A 17189-nucleotide genomic window follows, 5' to 3' on the forward strand; every position below is an offset into this window, starting at 1 on the left:
ACTGAAAAGCAGAATGTTCTAGCCTTTAGATCTTAAAAAAGGGAAATATTTCCATGAAATCAACCCAATTCAACACTCAAATATTAAAATACCTGTGCCATCATGTCTACGACTATGTGTGTGTGGTTTTTTTTTTACGTATCCTTTTCATCATTTACGCAGAACTTGCAAATACTGCAAACTTCAGTAATTTTTTTTTCCTTAATAAGTGTAGCAACTAGGGAACAAAGACCAGATAAAAGGTTTTCTTCCAGATGGCTTCATTTAGCATAATTTCAACTTTCAAATTACAGGACCATAGATGAATGTCCTACTTCTGTGTTAAAAGTACTTGACTACTTTGTGGGATGTTTTGTGCCAATTCTTTACTAAATTATCTTGGTCACCGTTGCTAGGTTACACCACTGGCTTCCCGCAGCTGAAAGGAGGAGAAGGTTATAGGGAACAATTCGGCATCATTAGCATTTGACTAAGAAGGTTGTTGGTTTTGTTGTTGTTGTTTCAACCGTATATCTTAGCATTTCCCCCCTTCTCTAGGGAATGTCATTGTCTATGGGAATACAATTGACACTTACACGACAGTGGAGACGCTCTTAAACATCGGTGTGAGGGGTTCCTATATCCACCTGGTGCAGCCCCCGTCCAATTCCACCATCACCTGCTTCAACAACTACTCAGTGGAGAGCGCGGCGCAGGACGCGCTCAGAGCCGCGGGGGTGACCATTTACTGCGACGCGCTCCTGGCTCAGTGGAACGACGGCCGGTACCCGGACCCCATTCACAGCGCCTGCTTCACCACGCCCACCAAGCCTTTCAGACTTCCGTGCTCCGTAAGTAGGTCTCCGTGGACTTCACCCGCCACCCGCGGAGAGCCGGCACCTGTCCCGGATGTGGGGTCTGAGAGATGGCCCGCGGGGGATTTACAGCCACAGGTTTTGGCTTTTCTTTTCTAATGGTTCAGATGATCTCTTGGTGAGCGACAAGCCACCCCAAACTTAGCGGCATAAAACACCAGTCATTTATTATGATTATCTCTCCGTGCTGGGGTTGGAGGGGACCCAGCTGGGAAGTTCTCACCTGAGGTCTCTAATGTGGCTGAAGTCAGATTGTGGGTGGAGCCTGGAGTCAAGTTCATCCCCGTGTCCGGCTTCAGCTGAGATTTTGTCCAGAATGCTTCATCTTGGCCAGGTGGCTTGGTTCTAAGAGCAAGTGGGAGAGAGAAACTGTATCACCTGCCCATATCCAAGGGGAAGAGAATTAGACCCTGCCTCTTCATGGCCGGAGTGTCAAAGGTTTGAAGAGTGCTAACTGACCTTGACCAAGGACTCACCGTGTCTCAGGCACCATGCTGCTTGCTTGCAGTATATTCTGTCACCTAGTCAAAACAGCCCTGTAAAGGAAAGCATCCCCATTTTACAGATGAGAACACTCTGACCCCAAGTCAGTGGTATGTTGGGCTCCCAACCCAGTTCAGAAGGGCCCCAAATTCTATGCTGCTATTAACTTTGTAAGACTCCTGTAACAGCAATAGGGTTTTCTCCCGCATGAATAGAGACTTAGAAGATCTCTCTCTCTCTCTTTCACTGTCTCTTATCTACCTATCATCTTTCCAGAGAAGAACTTTTCTCTCAGGTGTGTAATAGCCTGATTTACAACACATGTCCTCAGATTTGCCAGCCAGGAGGTTAGCAGAAGCCAGCAGAGGGGGAGAGAGGGACAGGACCAGTCAATCTAATAGAGAAGCAGGAGACCCTTTACAAAAGGGCGGCTGAGTTCAGTGTGAATATGGGGCTGGGCTGTTATTGGTTGTGGTAAAGAATGCTAGCCACATTTAGTGGGCAAACTGGTTGGGGGAAGTCATTGGGGGCTCATAGCAATCCCTTACCTAAGTCACATCTTCTGACTCAAGGCCCCACAGGTAAATGAAGGTAACCCTCATCCCCTGCCTGCCCCACAGTCTGTCTAGACGGGAGCTCAAAGCAGACCACCAGCACAAAAGAAATTTCTCTGAAATCCTTCATTCTATCCTGATTCTATCCTGATAATCTATGGAAACTTTGCATTCTGCTCTTTCGCACATGTTTTTATTCATTCATTCCACAAGTATTCACTGAACACCTGCTAGATCTTAGGCTCTGTCCTAATTGTGAGAGAGCAGTCTAGCTAGCTGTCTCCAGCAGCTCCTGTGGGCCTTTACTTCCCTATTTGGATCAAAATTGAAATCAGGGCAAAGACATTTTGCAGATACTCTCAGCTGCCTCAGATCTCACACACCTTCCTGCTGAAACTTCATCCTAAAGCAAACAGAGCCAGGGAAAGTCTCCCACTTCCCCCACCGTGCTCTGCACTACAAGGAACGGCCTTGGCAGGTGACATTGCCCAGCCCTGGTTGCTCATTGACGTTCATCTGTGTTTGGCCAACGGTAGGTACCAGCAGGAGATTTCTACCCTCCTACTGTCAGCTTTGAGTAGCATCTCTGTCAGGGCATTAGGAAACTTTGGTGGGGGGGATGTATACATTCACTGTCTTGACTGTGGTCACAGTGTTGTGGGTTGCCTTCTGTCCCAACCCCCCGAGAAAGATAGGGTCCTAATCCCCAGGACCTGTGAATGTGACCTCATTGGAAATAGGATCATTATAGATGTTATCAACTAAAGAGGAGGTCATAGTGGATTGGAGACGGCCCTGAATCTCAGGACTGGTGCCCGTCTATGGAGAGAAAGGTTTGATTCAGAGGAGACCCTTGGGGAAAGAGGCCATATGATGAAGTGATGGCAGCTGCAAGTCTTGGAGCAGCAAGCACCACTGGCCACCCCTGGAAGCTAGGAAGACAAGCAAAGGGTCTTCCATAGAGCTCTAGGAGGGAGCATGTTCATGCCAACACCATGACTTCAGACATCTCATCTCCAGAACTGTGACAGAGTAGATTTCCATTATTTTAAGCTACCCAGTGTATGATACTCTATTGCAGCAGGACTGGTAAACTTAAACAGATGTTGTCACAAGCATATGCACCTGCTAAAGCTAAAATTTTTACAACCGGAATCATACATTATGTACTAGTTTGTATCCAGCTCCTGTCACTCAGCATAATGGTATTGAGATCCATCCGTATTATTCCATGTAGCATTCGTTTGTTCCTTTTCATTGCTAAGTAGTATTCCATTGCATGTCTATATCACATTTGGTTTATTCATTCAGTTGCTATGCACATCCTTGTGCACATCTTTGTGTAGACATATTTTCACTTCTCTTAGCCATACATCTGAAGAATGGCTAGGTCATATGGTCAGTGAATGTTTGCCTTTTAAAGAAGCCATCATACTGTTTTCTAAAGTAACTGTATCATTTCATATTTCTATCAGCAATGTATGAGAGTTTCAGTAGTTCTAAACTCTTGTTAGCACTTGCTATTATCCGTTTTTCTAATTTTAGCCATTCTAGTGGGTATGATATGATGTATCATTGTGATTTTAATTTGTGATTTCCTGATGATTAGTGAGTTTGGGCATCTTCTCATGTGCTTATTGAGCATTGGTATATATCTCCCTTTGCACAGTATCTGAGCTATTACAAGTGGGTTTGTAAAATTTTGTTTTCCAACTGTTGCTACTAGTATATGAAATACAGTAGATTTTGTAAATAAACATTGTATCCTGAGATGTTTGCTAAATTCACTTATTAGTTCTAGTAGTTGCTTTCTAGATCCATAAATATACTATCTGCAAGTAGGAAATGGAACTTCTTGCCTTTTTCCATATCTCAAAAGATAACTTTTAGACATTCACCACTTTATATGAGGTTATCTGTGTGGTTTTCTTTGGTGCCCTTTTATCTGACTAAGAAAGTAAACTTTCATTCTTAGTTTGCTCAGAAGATTTATCATGAATATTATTGAATTCTGTCAAATTTTTTTCATGTCTATTAAAAAAGATCATATTCTTTTTTCCTTAGTGATGTTGATAGGGTGAATTACATGGATTGAGTTTCAGAATGTTCAGCTAACCTTACATTTCTGTAATAAACCCTAGTCATTCATGATGTATTATCCTTCTTTATATTGAATTTGATTTGCTAATGTTTAAAGAGCTTTTGAAACTATTTTACAACTATATTCATGAGGGTTCTTCATCTTTTTTTTCCCTAGTTTTGTGTAATTTTCCTTGGTTAATTTTCTGGTTTTGTGTAATGTCCTTATAAGTTTTCATTATTTGGGCTATGCTGGCCTCATAAAATAATTTAGGCAATGTTTCCTCCTCCTCTGTTTTCTGAAAAAATTTGTGTAAGACTGGTATTATTTCTTCCTCAAGTGTTTGATAGAATTAACCAGTGAAACCATCTGGGCTTGGAGTTTATGTTGTGGGAAGGTTTTTGATGAATTCAATTTCTTCATTAGCTCTAAGGCTACTCAGATTTTCTGCTTCTTCATATGTCAATTTTGGTATATTGTTTTTTTCAAGAAATTTGTCCATTTCACTTATATTGGTTAAGTATTGGCACTAAGTTGTTCATATACTCTTATATTATCTATTTAAAGTCTAAAATTTGTACCATAGCCTGTGTTTCATTTCTGGTATTAGAGATTTGTGTTCAATCTCTCCCTGTCCAGCTGATGAGAGAGAGAGAAGAGAGACACAGAACTGTCTGAAGTTTTCTGTCTAGCTAGATGTTTGCTGATTTTATTGACCTTCTTCAAAGAACCAGCTTTCGAGTCTATTAATTTCCTCTTGTCTGTCAGTTTTCTCTTTTCATTGATTTCTGCTTTTAACAATTATTTCCTTCTGCTTGCTTTGGATTTACTTTGCCCTTTTCCTAGTTCCTTAAGGTAGAACCTTAAGCCATTATTTCTATACACATTTAAAGCTAATTTCTTCTGTGTTAGCTGTATCCCACAAGTTTTAATATGTTGAGTATTCATTATCATTTGGCTCAAAAAATATTTTCTAATCTCCCTATGATTTCTTCTGTGACCCTCGGATTATCCAGAAGTGTGTGATTCTTAGATGTCATATTTTTGTTGATTTTAAATTTAATATCATTGTGGTCAGAGACATATTCTGTATGATTTTAATCCTTTATGGTTTATTTAGACTTATTTTATATCCAAGCATATGGACTAACCTTGTGAACATATAAAGAATATATAGTTTGCCATTGTTGGATATAGTGTGAATTGAAATATGAAATTGAAGTAAATTGAAATATGGTTGACACACAATGATGCTGCATTAGTTTCAGGTGTACAACATAGTGATTCCACATATAAAAGTAACAATTAGTTCCATGTGGTTGGCGGTAATGTTTGGATCTTCTTTGTCTTTACTGATATTTATGGTCTAGTTCTATCGATTGCCAAGAGAGATATTAAAATCTCTTACTACTGTTGTGGGATTTTTCTACTTCTCCCTTCTGTTAATTTTTGCTCTTTTTGAGGCTCTGTTATTAAGAACATGAACATTTCTAATTGTCATATCTGCCTCATTCGCTGTGCTTTTGATCATTATGAAATGTGCTCCTTTAACTCTGATAATATTCCTTATTTTTAAAAAAATATATATATTTTTTTATTTGACAGAGAGAGAGAGACAGCAAGAGAGGGAACACAAGCAGGGGAAGCTGGAGAGGGAGAAACAGGTTTCCTGCCAAACAGGAAGCCCAATGCAGGGTGCAATCCCAGGACCCTGGGATCATGACCTACGCTAAAGGCAGATGCTTAACTGAGCCACCGAGGCGCCCCAAATATTCCTTATTTTAAAGTTCACTTTATCTGCTATCTTTCTTATATTTACTGTTTGCATGGTTTATTTTTTTCCATCTATTTACTTACCATGTCCTTATATCTAAAGTGCCTCTCAAGGTATCATAAAGTAGATTTTGTTAACATTTTTATTGCTGCCGTAACAAGTTTGACAAAGCAGCATCCATTTGTTAGCTCATAGCTCTGCAGGCTGGAAGTCACAGTGTAACTGGCTTCTCTGCTCAGGGATTCTCAAGGCTGAAATCAAGGTGTCCGCCAGGCTGCGCTCTATCTGGAGCTTGGATCTGTGGTTGAATTTGGTTTATTGCTGCTGAGGACGGGAGGTTCCTATTTCCTTGCTGCTCAGGCAGGGTCCACTCTCCATTCTGAAAGGCCGTCCACATTCCTTGCCACATGGCTTCTTCCACCTTCAAACCAGCAACAGAGAGTCTCTCTCTTGTCACATCCCTCTCACACTTCAGATCTTCTTCAGGAAAAGCCTAGTGTCTATTAAAGGGTTCACCTGATTAGGTCAGACCCACAGAGCATATCTTAAAGTCAACTATGCTATAGAACACCCCCTAATCACGGGGGTGATCATCTTATCACAGTCCCAGTTCATGCTCACACTCAAAGGGAGGGGTGGGAATCTTGGGGACCAGCTTAGAAATCTGCCTACCCCATGCTTTTCTATTCCTTCTGCATTTTAATTAAAGTGTTTATACGACAAATATTTAATGTAATTATTTATGTGGTTAGATTTAGGTCTGCCATTTTGGTATTGGTTTATTGTTTGTCTCCTTTGTTTTTTGTTATTCTATTCCCCTTTGCCTCCTTTTTGAAAATTAGAGTATTTTTTTAGTGCTTTATTTCAGTTGGCCTCTGGTGTATATCTTATTTTATTTTTTAGCAGCTGCTCTATGGATTATAATATATATCAGTAATCTTTTACATCTAGTTAGAGTTAATATTGTACCATTTCAGGGGTGCCTGGGTGGCTCAGTCATTAACCATCTGTCTTCAGCTCAGGTCATGATCCTGAGGTCCTGGGATCGAGCTCTGTCCCTGGCCCTCTGCTCAATGGGAAGCCTGCTTCTCTCTCTCTCCTACTCCCCCTGTGTGTATTCCCTCTCTTGCTCTCTCTCTCTCTCTCTCTGTCTGTCTGTGTGTGTGTCAAAATAAATAAGTAAATAAAAATATTGTGCCATTTCACATAAAATATAAAAACCTTGCAACCGTACAGGTCCCTTCTCCCCACTTTCTGGACAGCTTTTTCTGTTACATTTGACATGTATCTACACACATTGAAAAACCAACAAAAGTATAAATTTTGTTTTAAACAGTCATACATATTTTAAAGAATTTAAGAAGAAAAGCAGACTTTTATGCTTAACCAGGTATTTTCCAATTTTATTGTTCTGTCTTCATTTCTGAAGATCCAGATTTCCATCCAATATAATTTCCTTTTACCCTGAATGCCTTCTAGAGCACATACAATTGCAAGTCAGATGGCAATGGATTCTCTAGCTTTCCTCTTTCTGAAAATGTCTTTATTTTGCCTTTGTCCTTGAAAGATATTTCCACTACATATAGAATCATGGCCTAAGAGGTTTTTTTTTTTTCTTCCTTTCAGCATTTCGAAGATGTTTTTTCCATCATCTTCTGACATAGAAAATTTTGATTTAAGAAATCTGTCATCATTCAAACCATTGTTTCCCTGTATTTAATGTATCATTTCCCCCTGGATGCTTTCAGAATTTTCTCTTTATCTTCAGTTTCCAGCAGCTTGATGCTCTGGGGGTTCTGTGTTTATTTTGTCTCAAAGCATGGTTTTTCTTGAATTTATCTTGTTTGGAGTTCATTCACTGAGCTTCTTGAATCCATGCACTTATAACTTTTGCTAAATTTCAGCAAGGTCTTGGCCATTATTTCTTGCTTCATTCTTCTTTCCTCTCCTCGAGAGTCCCCTTCTGGAACTCTAATAACATCTATTAGACTTTTTCTTATTGTTGCATGACTCCTTAAGGCCCTATTCTTTTGTTTTAATCTCTTTGTATCTTCTCTCTCTATTCTTCACATTGAGTCATTTCTATGGATGTAACTTCGAGTTCACTGACTCTTTCCTCTACTATCTTTATTCTTCTACTAGCATATAAAGTGACTATAGTCCATCCTCTTTCCACCAAAATGAGGAAAATTATCCTCCTTCTGATCATTGTTCCAAGTGTCTACTGCCCTACACCATCTATCTCCTTTTATTTATTTATTATTTTTTTTTTATCTATCTCCTTTTAAATGCTCATTGAAATCTTTGGGTAGTAGTTTTTGTACTTTGACCAGAATTTATAGTTATATTGGTTAGAGGATTAGTCTGAGAGGATTATATCATTATACCAGAAACAGAACTCTTGAGCTGGTATTTTGAACTCACGTCAATACCTTGCTTCCTTCTACCCAGAGGTAGTGCCTCCTGGGTGCTCCCCAGACGCCCCAGCCTCCAGCCAGCTGTCTCCTTTTTCTATACAGCATTCATCACAGTCTGAAATCCTTGTCAAGGTGGTGATTTTGTTGGTGTCCATCTCTCCAATTATATTATAAACTCCGTGTTTATCCTTTTCACCAAGATATTCTTGAGCCTAACATGGGAAGTTTGTGTAAATGCATAATGTATGAGGTTTATCAGATCACTGACTCCTGATCTGCTAACTAGGGAGTTTTGTTCTCCCTAATCAGAATTATAAATACAAGTACCCTTAAATATTCATTCAGAACAACATCAGTGTGGCCAGATATTTCTACTTTGTATTTTTATCCAGTATTATAATGTTAAGTTGACATTAAAGGAGTGCATGAGTTGCATTGAGAGGTTTGTAACTTAGAACACATGTTCCCTCGAATTGTGTTAGATTTGCTTATTCAGTTTTTAGTCTGGTTCACAAACTCCTATGAAATTCCTAGTGTGACAAATTTGTGAATGCTTACACCAAAACAATATAATGCAATTGCAGTACCAATAATCTTTAAAATCTGGGTAAATAAGTGATAATATATTTAACATGCAACTTAATTAAAAGTGGGTTTAATTAGGAAAAAACTGGATAGGTAGAAGAATGTTTGTGGGGATGCTAAAGGGGGCTCCTGAGTATTTTCAGGGGCTCAAGAGGTTGTTGGTAATCTTTTTCATGTATAATTTCAATTCAAATCAAATGGCTTTCCATATTATTATATGACTAGGAGATCTATTTTTATAATGATGGGAACAGAATGGAAGAGAGAAAAAAGAGGAGTAGAGAGACAGAAAGATCCAGAGTCAGAGAAAAACTCAGAAAGATGTATTTTCCTGTGGTCACTGAGTAAGTGTTATAAAACAGGACAAGTTCTAAAGAGACTTGAGGAAGCTGCCTAGGATGTAACTGGGATAGGGTTAGGTAGCTGAAGGAATAGAAACAGGGAAAAGGGCAATGGCCCTAGGAGCTCCCTGGGGGAGAACAAAGGACATCACAGAGATGATGGATCCGAGTCTGACGTCGTCCAATAGAACCGATAGAAATGGTCTATATCTGTGCTGTCCAGTATGGCAGCCACGAACCACCTATAGATTTTGGGCATTTGAAAGAGATACTACAATTGAGGATCGGGATTTTAAATTATGTGTAATTTTAATTAATTTGGATTTAAATGTATATAGTCACCCATGACTGCAGTAGCCACTGCAGGATCATTCTTCTTTCATGCACCATTCATGGGCACAGAGAAAGGATATGGAAGAGAAGTATCTCTGGCCCAAGACAGACAATGTCTGTATGTAATAGGTGAGTGAGGTGCATAAACAGGCGTGTGAAGGAAGCAGGGAGCATGATGTCTGTCAGTAAGGATGAGGACCCATGTCATATGTTCATTTTTTAGCAGACTTTTAATAAGGTGGCAAACTATATTTAGGTAAAGATAAAAATGACTAAACTACTTCAATGACAAGTGAAGACTTAAAAACATCTAACTTGGACTACCTTAATGACTTTCAGCATCACTATGGAAGAAGATATCCAGCTAAGCACAGGATAGCATTGAAATTTGGGCAGAAAATAGAGGGGACATACAGGTCACTTCTAAGGAGTATGCAGGTGTGTTTTGGGCCCTTCTATGGCACAGTGCCTTTCATAGGGTAGGCACACTATAAATATTTACTGCATGACTGTCTCCATGCCAGGGCAAGGCAGGAGACCAGACCTGGTAGATACTGAGGCTGAATGAGGCTCTCGTCCTCTCAGGACCATTCTTCAAGGGTGGGCTTTCTGGGCTTAAAAAGGCAGGAATGAGGCACTCTGAAGACTTGAGACTGAATGAGGTGACCCCAGGAGGGAAACTAGAGAGACTTAAGTGTCAGACACAGGAAAAGGAAAATGGAAGGCTGAGATAGAGCTATTAAAAATGTAGGCAAATGAGGGGAAAGTAGTGTCTTTATGGATGTCAACTTCCTTATAGGGGAAAAAAATTACTTTTCTGAGATATACTCCATCATCAGGCATTCTTCTCTTCATGGATGTCTAAATTGAGTGGTTACAAAAAAGAGTGATATTAGGTATCTTAATTTGTTCTTCATACCAAAGACAGGCTCTTGCCCTCTTTCTCTCTGTCTCTCTCTGCATACACACACACACACACACACACACACACACACACACACACACACACACATACACACACCCCATACCATTATGACATTTTAGTAGATTAAATGTTGTTGCTGGTTTGGTTTGGTTTTTTGTATGCCCCCAATAATAAGGGGCTCTGCAGACCATTCACACTCTTGACAGTGAATGAAGAGTGATAACTGAGTAATAATGTAAGTTTTTGCTTTGTAGATGTTCTTCAGCTTCTGTGAGAAGAATGTGGATTATGAAACATTTAAAGCACTCAATGATGCATGTCTTGTCTATGATGGCCGACTTGTGATTGATACCAACTTCCACACCAATGACATAGCCATCAGAGCTGCTGGCTCCCTCACCAAATTCTCCAATAAATATTACTCAAATGAGTGGACTCACAGCAACTTCAGTTCCAAAGAAATTGGCTTTCAGCTGGCAGCAGCTATGCTCACTCTCTTTGACCCAACCCTTGAACCTGTGACTGAGCCACCGGCTGATCTTGACCGACTCATCCCCATGTACAAGGGAGCCAAGATCCAAGGTGTGTAGTAGGCCACCTTCTTCCTTCTGATGAAGCCACCCAATGGATCTGGATCAGTGCTTAGGGCAGCCCTCCATGTTTCTCTTGGGCTTGGTGAGGAGATTCCTCTGTCTCAGTGGGTTTGCACAGAGACAGAGGAGGGCTCAGTCTCATTTTTAAACATTTATTAATGACCTGGCATTTTATTGTGGTCCTTTGTATTTTGAGCATGTAGTATGGATCACACCATAACTGTGGTCCCCATTTTACAGATACATAAAGAGACACTGGGAACAATCAGTAACTTGCTCAAACTAACCACAACTGGTTAGTGGGGCAATGCCCGGACATCTTGCCGAATTTTTGTTCCCACTATAAGCTCAGAGATAAGGAGACCATTCCAAGCACCCCAGGCCTTGGCCTTTTATCTATATGAATAAACCAAACAATTCACAACTGTAAAAACAGTCCACTTCCATCCCTTAAGCCATATTGACCCCTAAGGAGATCATCATATGAGTAATACAGGATTTCTTCGTGTTTGGCTGATGAGAAATATCACTGAAAGTAGTGTCTTTGAATATTGTGGACCTTCCACCACAAAATGCTATTTATGAAACTGTAAGTTCATTTCCAGGAGGTTGATGGACCAACCTCAGAAGCCATCCATGGACCCCCTAGGCGGCTATCCATTGACCCTAATCCAGTAAACAGAACATGAGATAAAGAGACACAAGCTGTACATACTAGTCCTTGTCATTTTCTACCTAACTAAATGAATTCTGACAGATCCTCCTCTGTGTCTCACTTTGGATTGAGAACTTAGGAAAGGTGGTAGCTATGGGGAAAAAAAGGGATGGGTGTGAAAGACCAGAGTTAGATCAAGCTCATACTATGGGACAAGCTAGAAATAGTAAGAATTTCAAAATGATAATTTTCTAAAGTATTGAATACAAACTTTGTTGATTTTCTTTAATAACATCCACTTTAATATTTTGGTTCTATAATGAAAGAGTGACAGGGAATGGGAATATCACTGCAACATTTAAAGTCTCTGTATGTCTTGGTCTGTCTTGGGCAGGCATAGATTCGAGTGCCAGGGGTTATGGGAAATCACAGGATACACAGGATTAGTTTGGCACATCTTCTTGGGGCATTTCTGGCTATATTATGGGGTATGATGACACATTCACATTGATTTTGTTAAATAACATCAATCTCAGGGAGTTTCTTGCTAATACTATACTTTAGGGGGATAGTTTGAGTAACATACACCATGGTAGGCATCTCTGTTTATCCTATGTCCTATGTGCTATGTACAGATAAATAAACTCTGTTACCACTTCATTAACAACTAAATTAAAATCTGGAAAATTTGCCATTCCCTATAGGAGGCATTCTTCCTGGGTCTTACCATTATCTACATATTGCCAAACCTGCCATTCCAACTCCCTTAGAGGTACAAATGGCCCAGCCTAATTTTGTAAGTATTATCCCTGAATTTCATTTTACTTTCAAATATCATACTTTGTTTACGTGGCGATGAAATTCTTTATTCAGAGTCTTTAGTATAATGTACTGGTTCATCAGAGAAACCACTGTGGTAGCCAGCTCCCAAGATGGTCCCATGATTCTGGCCCTTGTGTGGTCGCCTCACACATGAAATAGGGCTGACCTGTGTAGTGAACAGAATATTGGAGAAATGACAGTGTGTGACTTCCAAGGCTAAGTCATGAGAGATGTTACAGCTCTAACTTGCACCCCCCTGGATCACTTACTGCCATGTTGTAAGGTCACCCAGCCCACCCACTGGAGAGGCTAATGTGGTAAGGAATTGAAGATTCCTGACCAGCCATTAGCAACTTGTCAGTCATGTGAGGGAGCTGCCTTGGACGTGGATTCTCCAGCCCCAGTCAAGGCTTCAGATGATGTGGCCCCAGCAGACATCTTGACTATAAACTTATAGGAGACCTTGAGCCAGAGTCCTCCCAGCTAAACTGCTCCTAATTTCTGACTTCCAAACACTGAGGTAATAGTTTATTGTTGTTTTAAGATAGTGTTTTTTAAAAAAGACTATTTTTTAGAGCAGCTTTAGGTTCACAGCAAAATTGAGAGGAAAGTACCAAGATTTCCTATGTACCCCCCATCTCCATTTACACAGAACCTCTTTGGTGATCAGTACCCCCACCAGAGTGGCTACACTCTGGATGTGGTTACATAATGGATGAAACTTAAATCAACACCTCATTGTCACCCAAAGTCCACAGTTTACTTCAGAGTTCACTCTTGGTGTTAAACATTCTATGGGTTTGGGCAAATGTATAATGATGTGTCCACCATTACAGTGTCATACAGGGGAGTTTTGTGGCTCTAAAATTGCTATGTTCTCTGCCTATTTCATTTACCCCTCCACACAAACCCCCGCAACCACTGATCTTTTCACAGTCTCCATAGTTTTGCCTTTTCCAGAATGTCATATAGTTGGAATCATACAGTATGATTTCAGATTGCTGCTTTCACTTAGTAATGTGCCTTGGTTTCCTCTATGTCTTTTTATGGCTTGAGAGGGAATTTCTTTTTAGTGCTGAATAATTCCATTGTCTGGATGGAACACAAATTATTTATCCATTCACCTGCGGAAGGACAGTAAGTCGCTAACTTTTGAGGTAATCTGTGATGCACCAATAGATAACTAAACACCTTTGTGGCATGGTACAAATACATTGTTCAGGGCCTGGGATGTCCATCCAGAACCCATTGTTCTTCCTCCCTGCCTGAATTACCTCAGAAGGGCCATCCAGGAAAAGCAGAAGCTATGGGGTAGGATCCCCGCTGGGTTCAAGGTAACTAGAAAGGACACAGTGTGGTTGGTCAGTAGGCAACCTCCTCAGATTAGATCCTCTGGTAGACGGTAGACGGTAGACAAACTGGTGTTTGTCATGTTTGCTTTTTTGTGAGTGAGGCAGACACTGTAAGTTGCCTATTTTCTTATCCTGAATATTTTTAAGAGTTAACAGGCTGACCAATGTAAAAGAAACACATTTCCCAGATTTCCTTGAGTTAGTGTTAGCCCCGTGGCAGGTTTTGGCCAATGAGATGTAAGTAGAAGCTGTTGGAAAGTTCCTTCAAGGGAGGCAGACTCAAAATGGCACAGGCTATTCGCTTCTCACCTAGAAAGGAAATCAGAATCCCCGATCATCTGTGTATTTCCTCTGGACATAGAGCAAGTTACCAGCTTCTTTGTATTTCTGGTCCTATCAGGGATCACATATAATGTAACAGTGCCTTTAAGGAACAAAACAGGTCACTAGTGCATGGTGGATGTTGTTGTCAATTATAGGTCCAGATAAATAATGAAACGTGGTTCTTGTAGGGGAAGGATAGAAGCTATGTATTTAAAACTTATTTCTCTTATGCTTCTCTCAGATTGTTCTAGGTATATCCTGTATACATGGTCTGATTCCAGATTTTCTTGCAAATAAAAGAAAGATCATAGAAGAATAGTGTTATGGTGTCTATTGCTGTGTAACAAAACTTAGCAACATGAAACGGCCATTTGGTTCTGCTCACAGATTCTGTGGGTCAGGAATTTGGGCAGGGCACAGTCGGTGGGAATGGCTTGTCTCCCTGCCCCACGGTATCTGGAGCCTCATCTGGGAAGACTGGATGATTAGTTGTGACTCAGTGGGTGGATCCTATGAAGGCTTGTACTCAACTGGGCTGAGATGATTCAGTCACAGGCAGTGCTGACCAGAGCATCCCACCTGTGCTATCCTGGTCACCTGGGCTTCCTCACGGCATGGCAGCCCCAGAGTGGTCAATCTTCTTGTGTGATGGCTCAGGGCTCTGAGTGCAAGTGGAGCTGCAGTGCCTCTTATGACCCATCCTCCATAGTCACATAGTGTCCCTTCCCCACACCATCTGTTGGAGCAGTCACAGCCTCCAACAATCACAGAGAGAGGACACAGAGGTCTCTCAATGTCAAGGTCATATTGCAGGTGAGTATGTGGGATTGGGGACGTCGTTGTGGTCATCTTTGGAAAATACAGTCTGCTGCCAGTGACACGAGGCATTACATAGGATGAAGCCCAGATGTTGTGTTCAGGGGCTGAGCACTTTGGTCATCAGAGATAAATAATTGAACCCAAATATTACGTTCAAGAGCTAGAAAATATTGGACTTGGTTTCAGACAGAGCCAGATTCTTCAAGGACACTGTGTGATTTCCTGCATGGGGTGTCATTTATTTATGAACTCCTGGCCCTCTCTCTGAATAAAGTCAGAGAAGGTTTTTAATAAGGATCCCCTTAAAAAGGGCCTTTTTTTTTTTTAAGATAATGAGTTTTAATAAGAATGCAACTTAAATAGATTCTTTGGCTGGTGCTATGACAGTATTTGAACAGGACCCCTGACTTTAATTAACCATTTTGCCAGGTGGGCCTCCTCTTTAATTAGTACAGAAGATCTAAACAGATTTTTTTTTCCATTTTATTCTCCAAGAAAAAAAAAATGTAGGATGGTTCCATGGCAATCTTTTAGGGTTGGAATTAATTTGATTAAGTAAAATTGTTGCCAAAATGGTCAGGCAGTTACCTAAATAAAACCAATTGATTGAGAATGAAGCCCATTGAACAATATTTCATGAGAGAAACTGAATTGTTATTCTTCCAATAAATATAGAGCAGATGAATTTTATCAGACTTTTATAGCACTCACTAATTGGAATCTTTAAGTAAGAAGACACTTTAGTAATTCATGAGCTCTCTGAGAGGTAACCTGACAAAAAGAAGAAAGGGGACCCCTACATAATAAACTAATTTACAGATTCCAGTCCACATGCTTTGTTGGCTTATACACCATGGAATAAAGAAATTTGTCACAACAAATTCTGCCTTGGATACCATCAAATTTAAAATTGTGTGTTCATCATGAGAGCTGGGGACTTGATTTCTTGCACACCAAGTCTGACTACTCCTGTATCTTCCATTTGGCATGAATTCCACAGCCATTTTCCAGCCTTTGTCAAAATCATAAAGGAACTCGAAAGGATAATTGTATTCGGGAAAAAAGGAAGGGGGAAAAGTACTACACCAGAACCAGTGACTCTGCCAAAATCTTAAATTCAAGATCCACATTTAAAAAAAAAAATCCACATTTCCTAACTATTTACTTATATACTTAAAATAAAGGAAGCAACTAGACACATCCCACAGAATTGGAAAGTGTATGAAATCATCATCATTACCTCAAAATCCCTTATGGGGTGGTAGGGCTGGAAGTTGCCCCAAGCCATCATTTTATGGAGCGATTTTCTGTGATGATAGGCGGGAAGAGTTCTGGACTTCACTGTATTTTCCTAGCCTGTCAGTAACTGCACCTAGGAATGACCTAGGAAATTCAGATAAGACTGCCTGGTCCTCTCAGAGTAATTTGTAGTCTGAGAAACCCATCTGTATGTGACTTGTCTTTAATGTCAATGCAAAATATTTCGATGTGTTCCCCATTCCCAGAATGGCCCCCTGGTCATGCTAACACAGTGCCAGACCTCATTAAAATGGACAAAATTACTTCTGTAGTTGAGATTGGCTCTCATAGCACCGCATGGTCATTTTCCCCCCCAACTGCAATATGGCCGCTTTCTGCCCTCTTAAAGCCCTCATAGATTAATGTGCGAAAACACACTGAGGCAAACCCAAAGATTGTCATTCAATCTTTAAATTAAAAAATAAGACCAAACAACCCCCAACAGATAGAGTGACAACAAATCATTGAAAGCGATGCTGACTGTATCCCCCTTCTGTGGAACAATGTGGCACAGCTCTGCAAACACATGTCAAGATGCCACCAACTAAGTTACTGTGGCCCTTGTGTTTGAGGTGCTTGGCCTTGGCCAAATCAGTCCCTCTAAACAAAGAGTCCTCCTGAGCAGAAGTGAAATGCTTTGCAAAGTCCAAGTCCATCATATGGGTGGATCACAAGGTATGCCCCTTTGATGCCTGGGTTCCTTTCCTTAATCCCTCAGCTTAAAGAAATTTTAAATCCCACAAGACCTTGTGGGATTGTGGACTCTGCCCTCCAGTGAGCCCTGAGGAAACCTGGCACTAAATCTATGGAGTTGTTGTCAGTGACCCCTCTCCTGGACCCCTCAGCTGCCCTACCCCTGAGGCCGGGGAGAAGCCCCTCCTCAGAGACTCACTCGACTTTCCACCTAGGCACCCTGCCTGAGAATAAAGGTGGCCTCCCACCCCTGGGGTAGAAGGGAGTCTAAGCCTAAAACTGTGAG

The 17189-nt window shown here is 40.7% G+C and overlaps 1 protein-coding gene across 1 annotated transcript in view; it reads left to right on the forward strand.

Annotated features, from left to right (window-relative positions):
* LOC111141643 (cilia and flagella associated protein 61) overlaps positions 1-17189 on the forward strand; it is a 280919-nt gene that overhangs the window by 196024 nt on the left and 67706 nt on the right. The window contains exons 21-23 of the mRNA XM_022494366.1: positions 538-830; positions 10601-10928; positions 12299-12390. Coding sequence (XP_022350074.1) covers positions 538-830; positions 10601-10928; positions 12299-12390 — 713 coding nt within the window. The remainder of the gene's footprint in view (positions 1-537; positions 831-10600; positions 10929-12298; positions 12391-17189) is intronic.

The sequence above is a fragment of the Enhydra lutris genome, unplaced genomic scaffold (assembly GCF_002288905.1).
Source record: "Enhydra lutris kenyoni isolate GAN:26980312 unplaced genomic scaffold, ASM228890v2 scaffoldscaffold6, whole genome shotgun sequence".
Taxonomy (NCBI): Eukaryota; Metazoa; Chordata; class Mammalia; order Carnivora; family Mustelidae; genus Enhydra; species Enhydra lutris.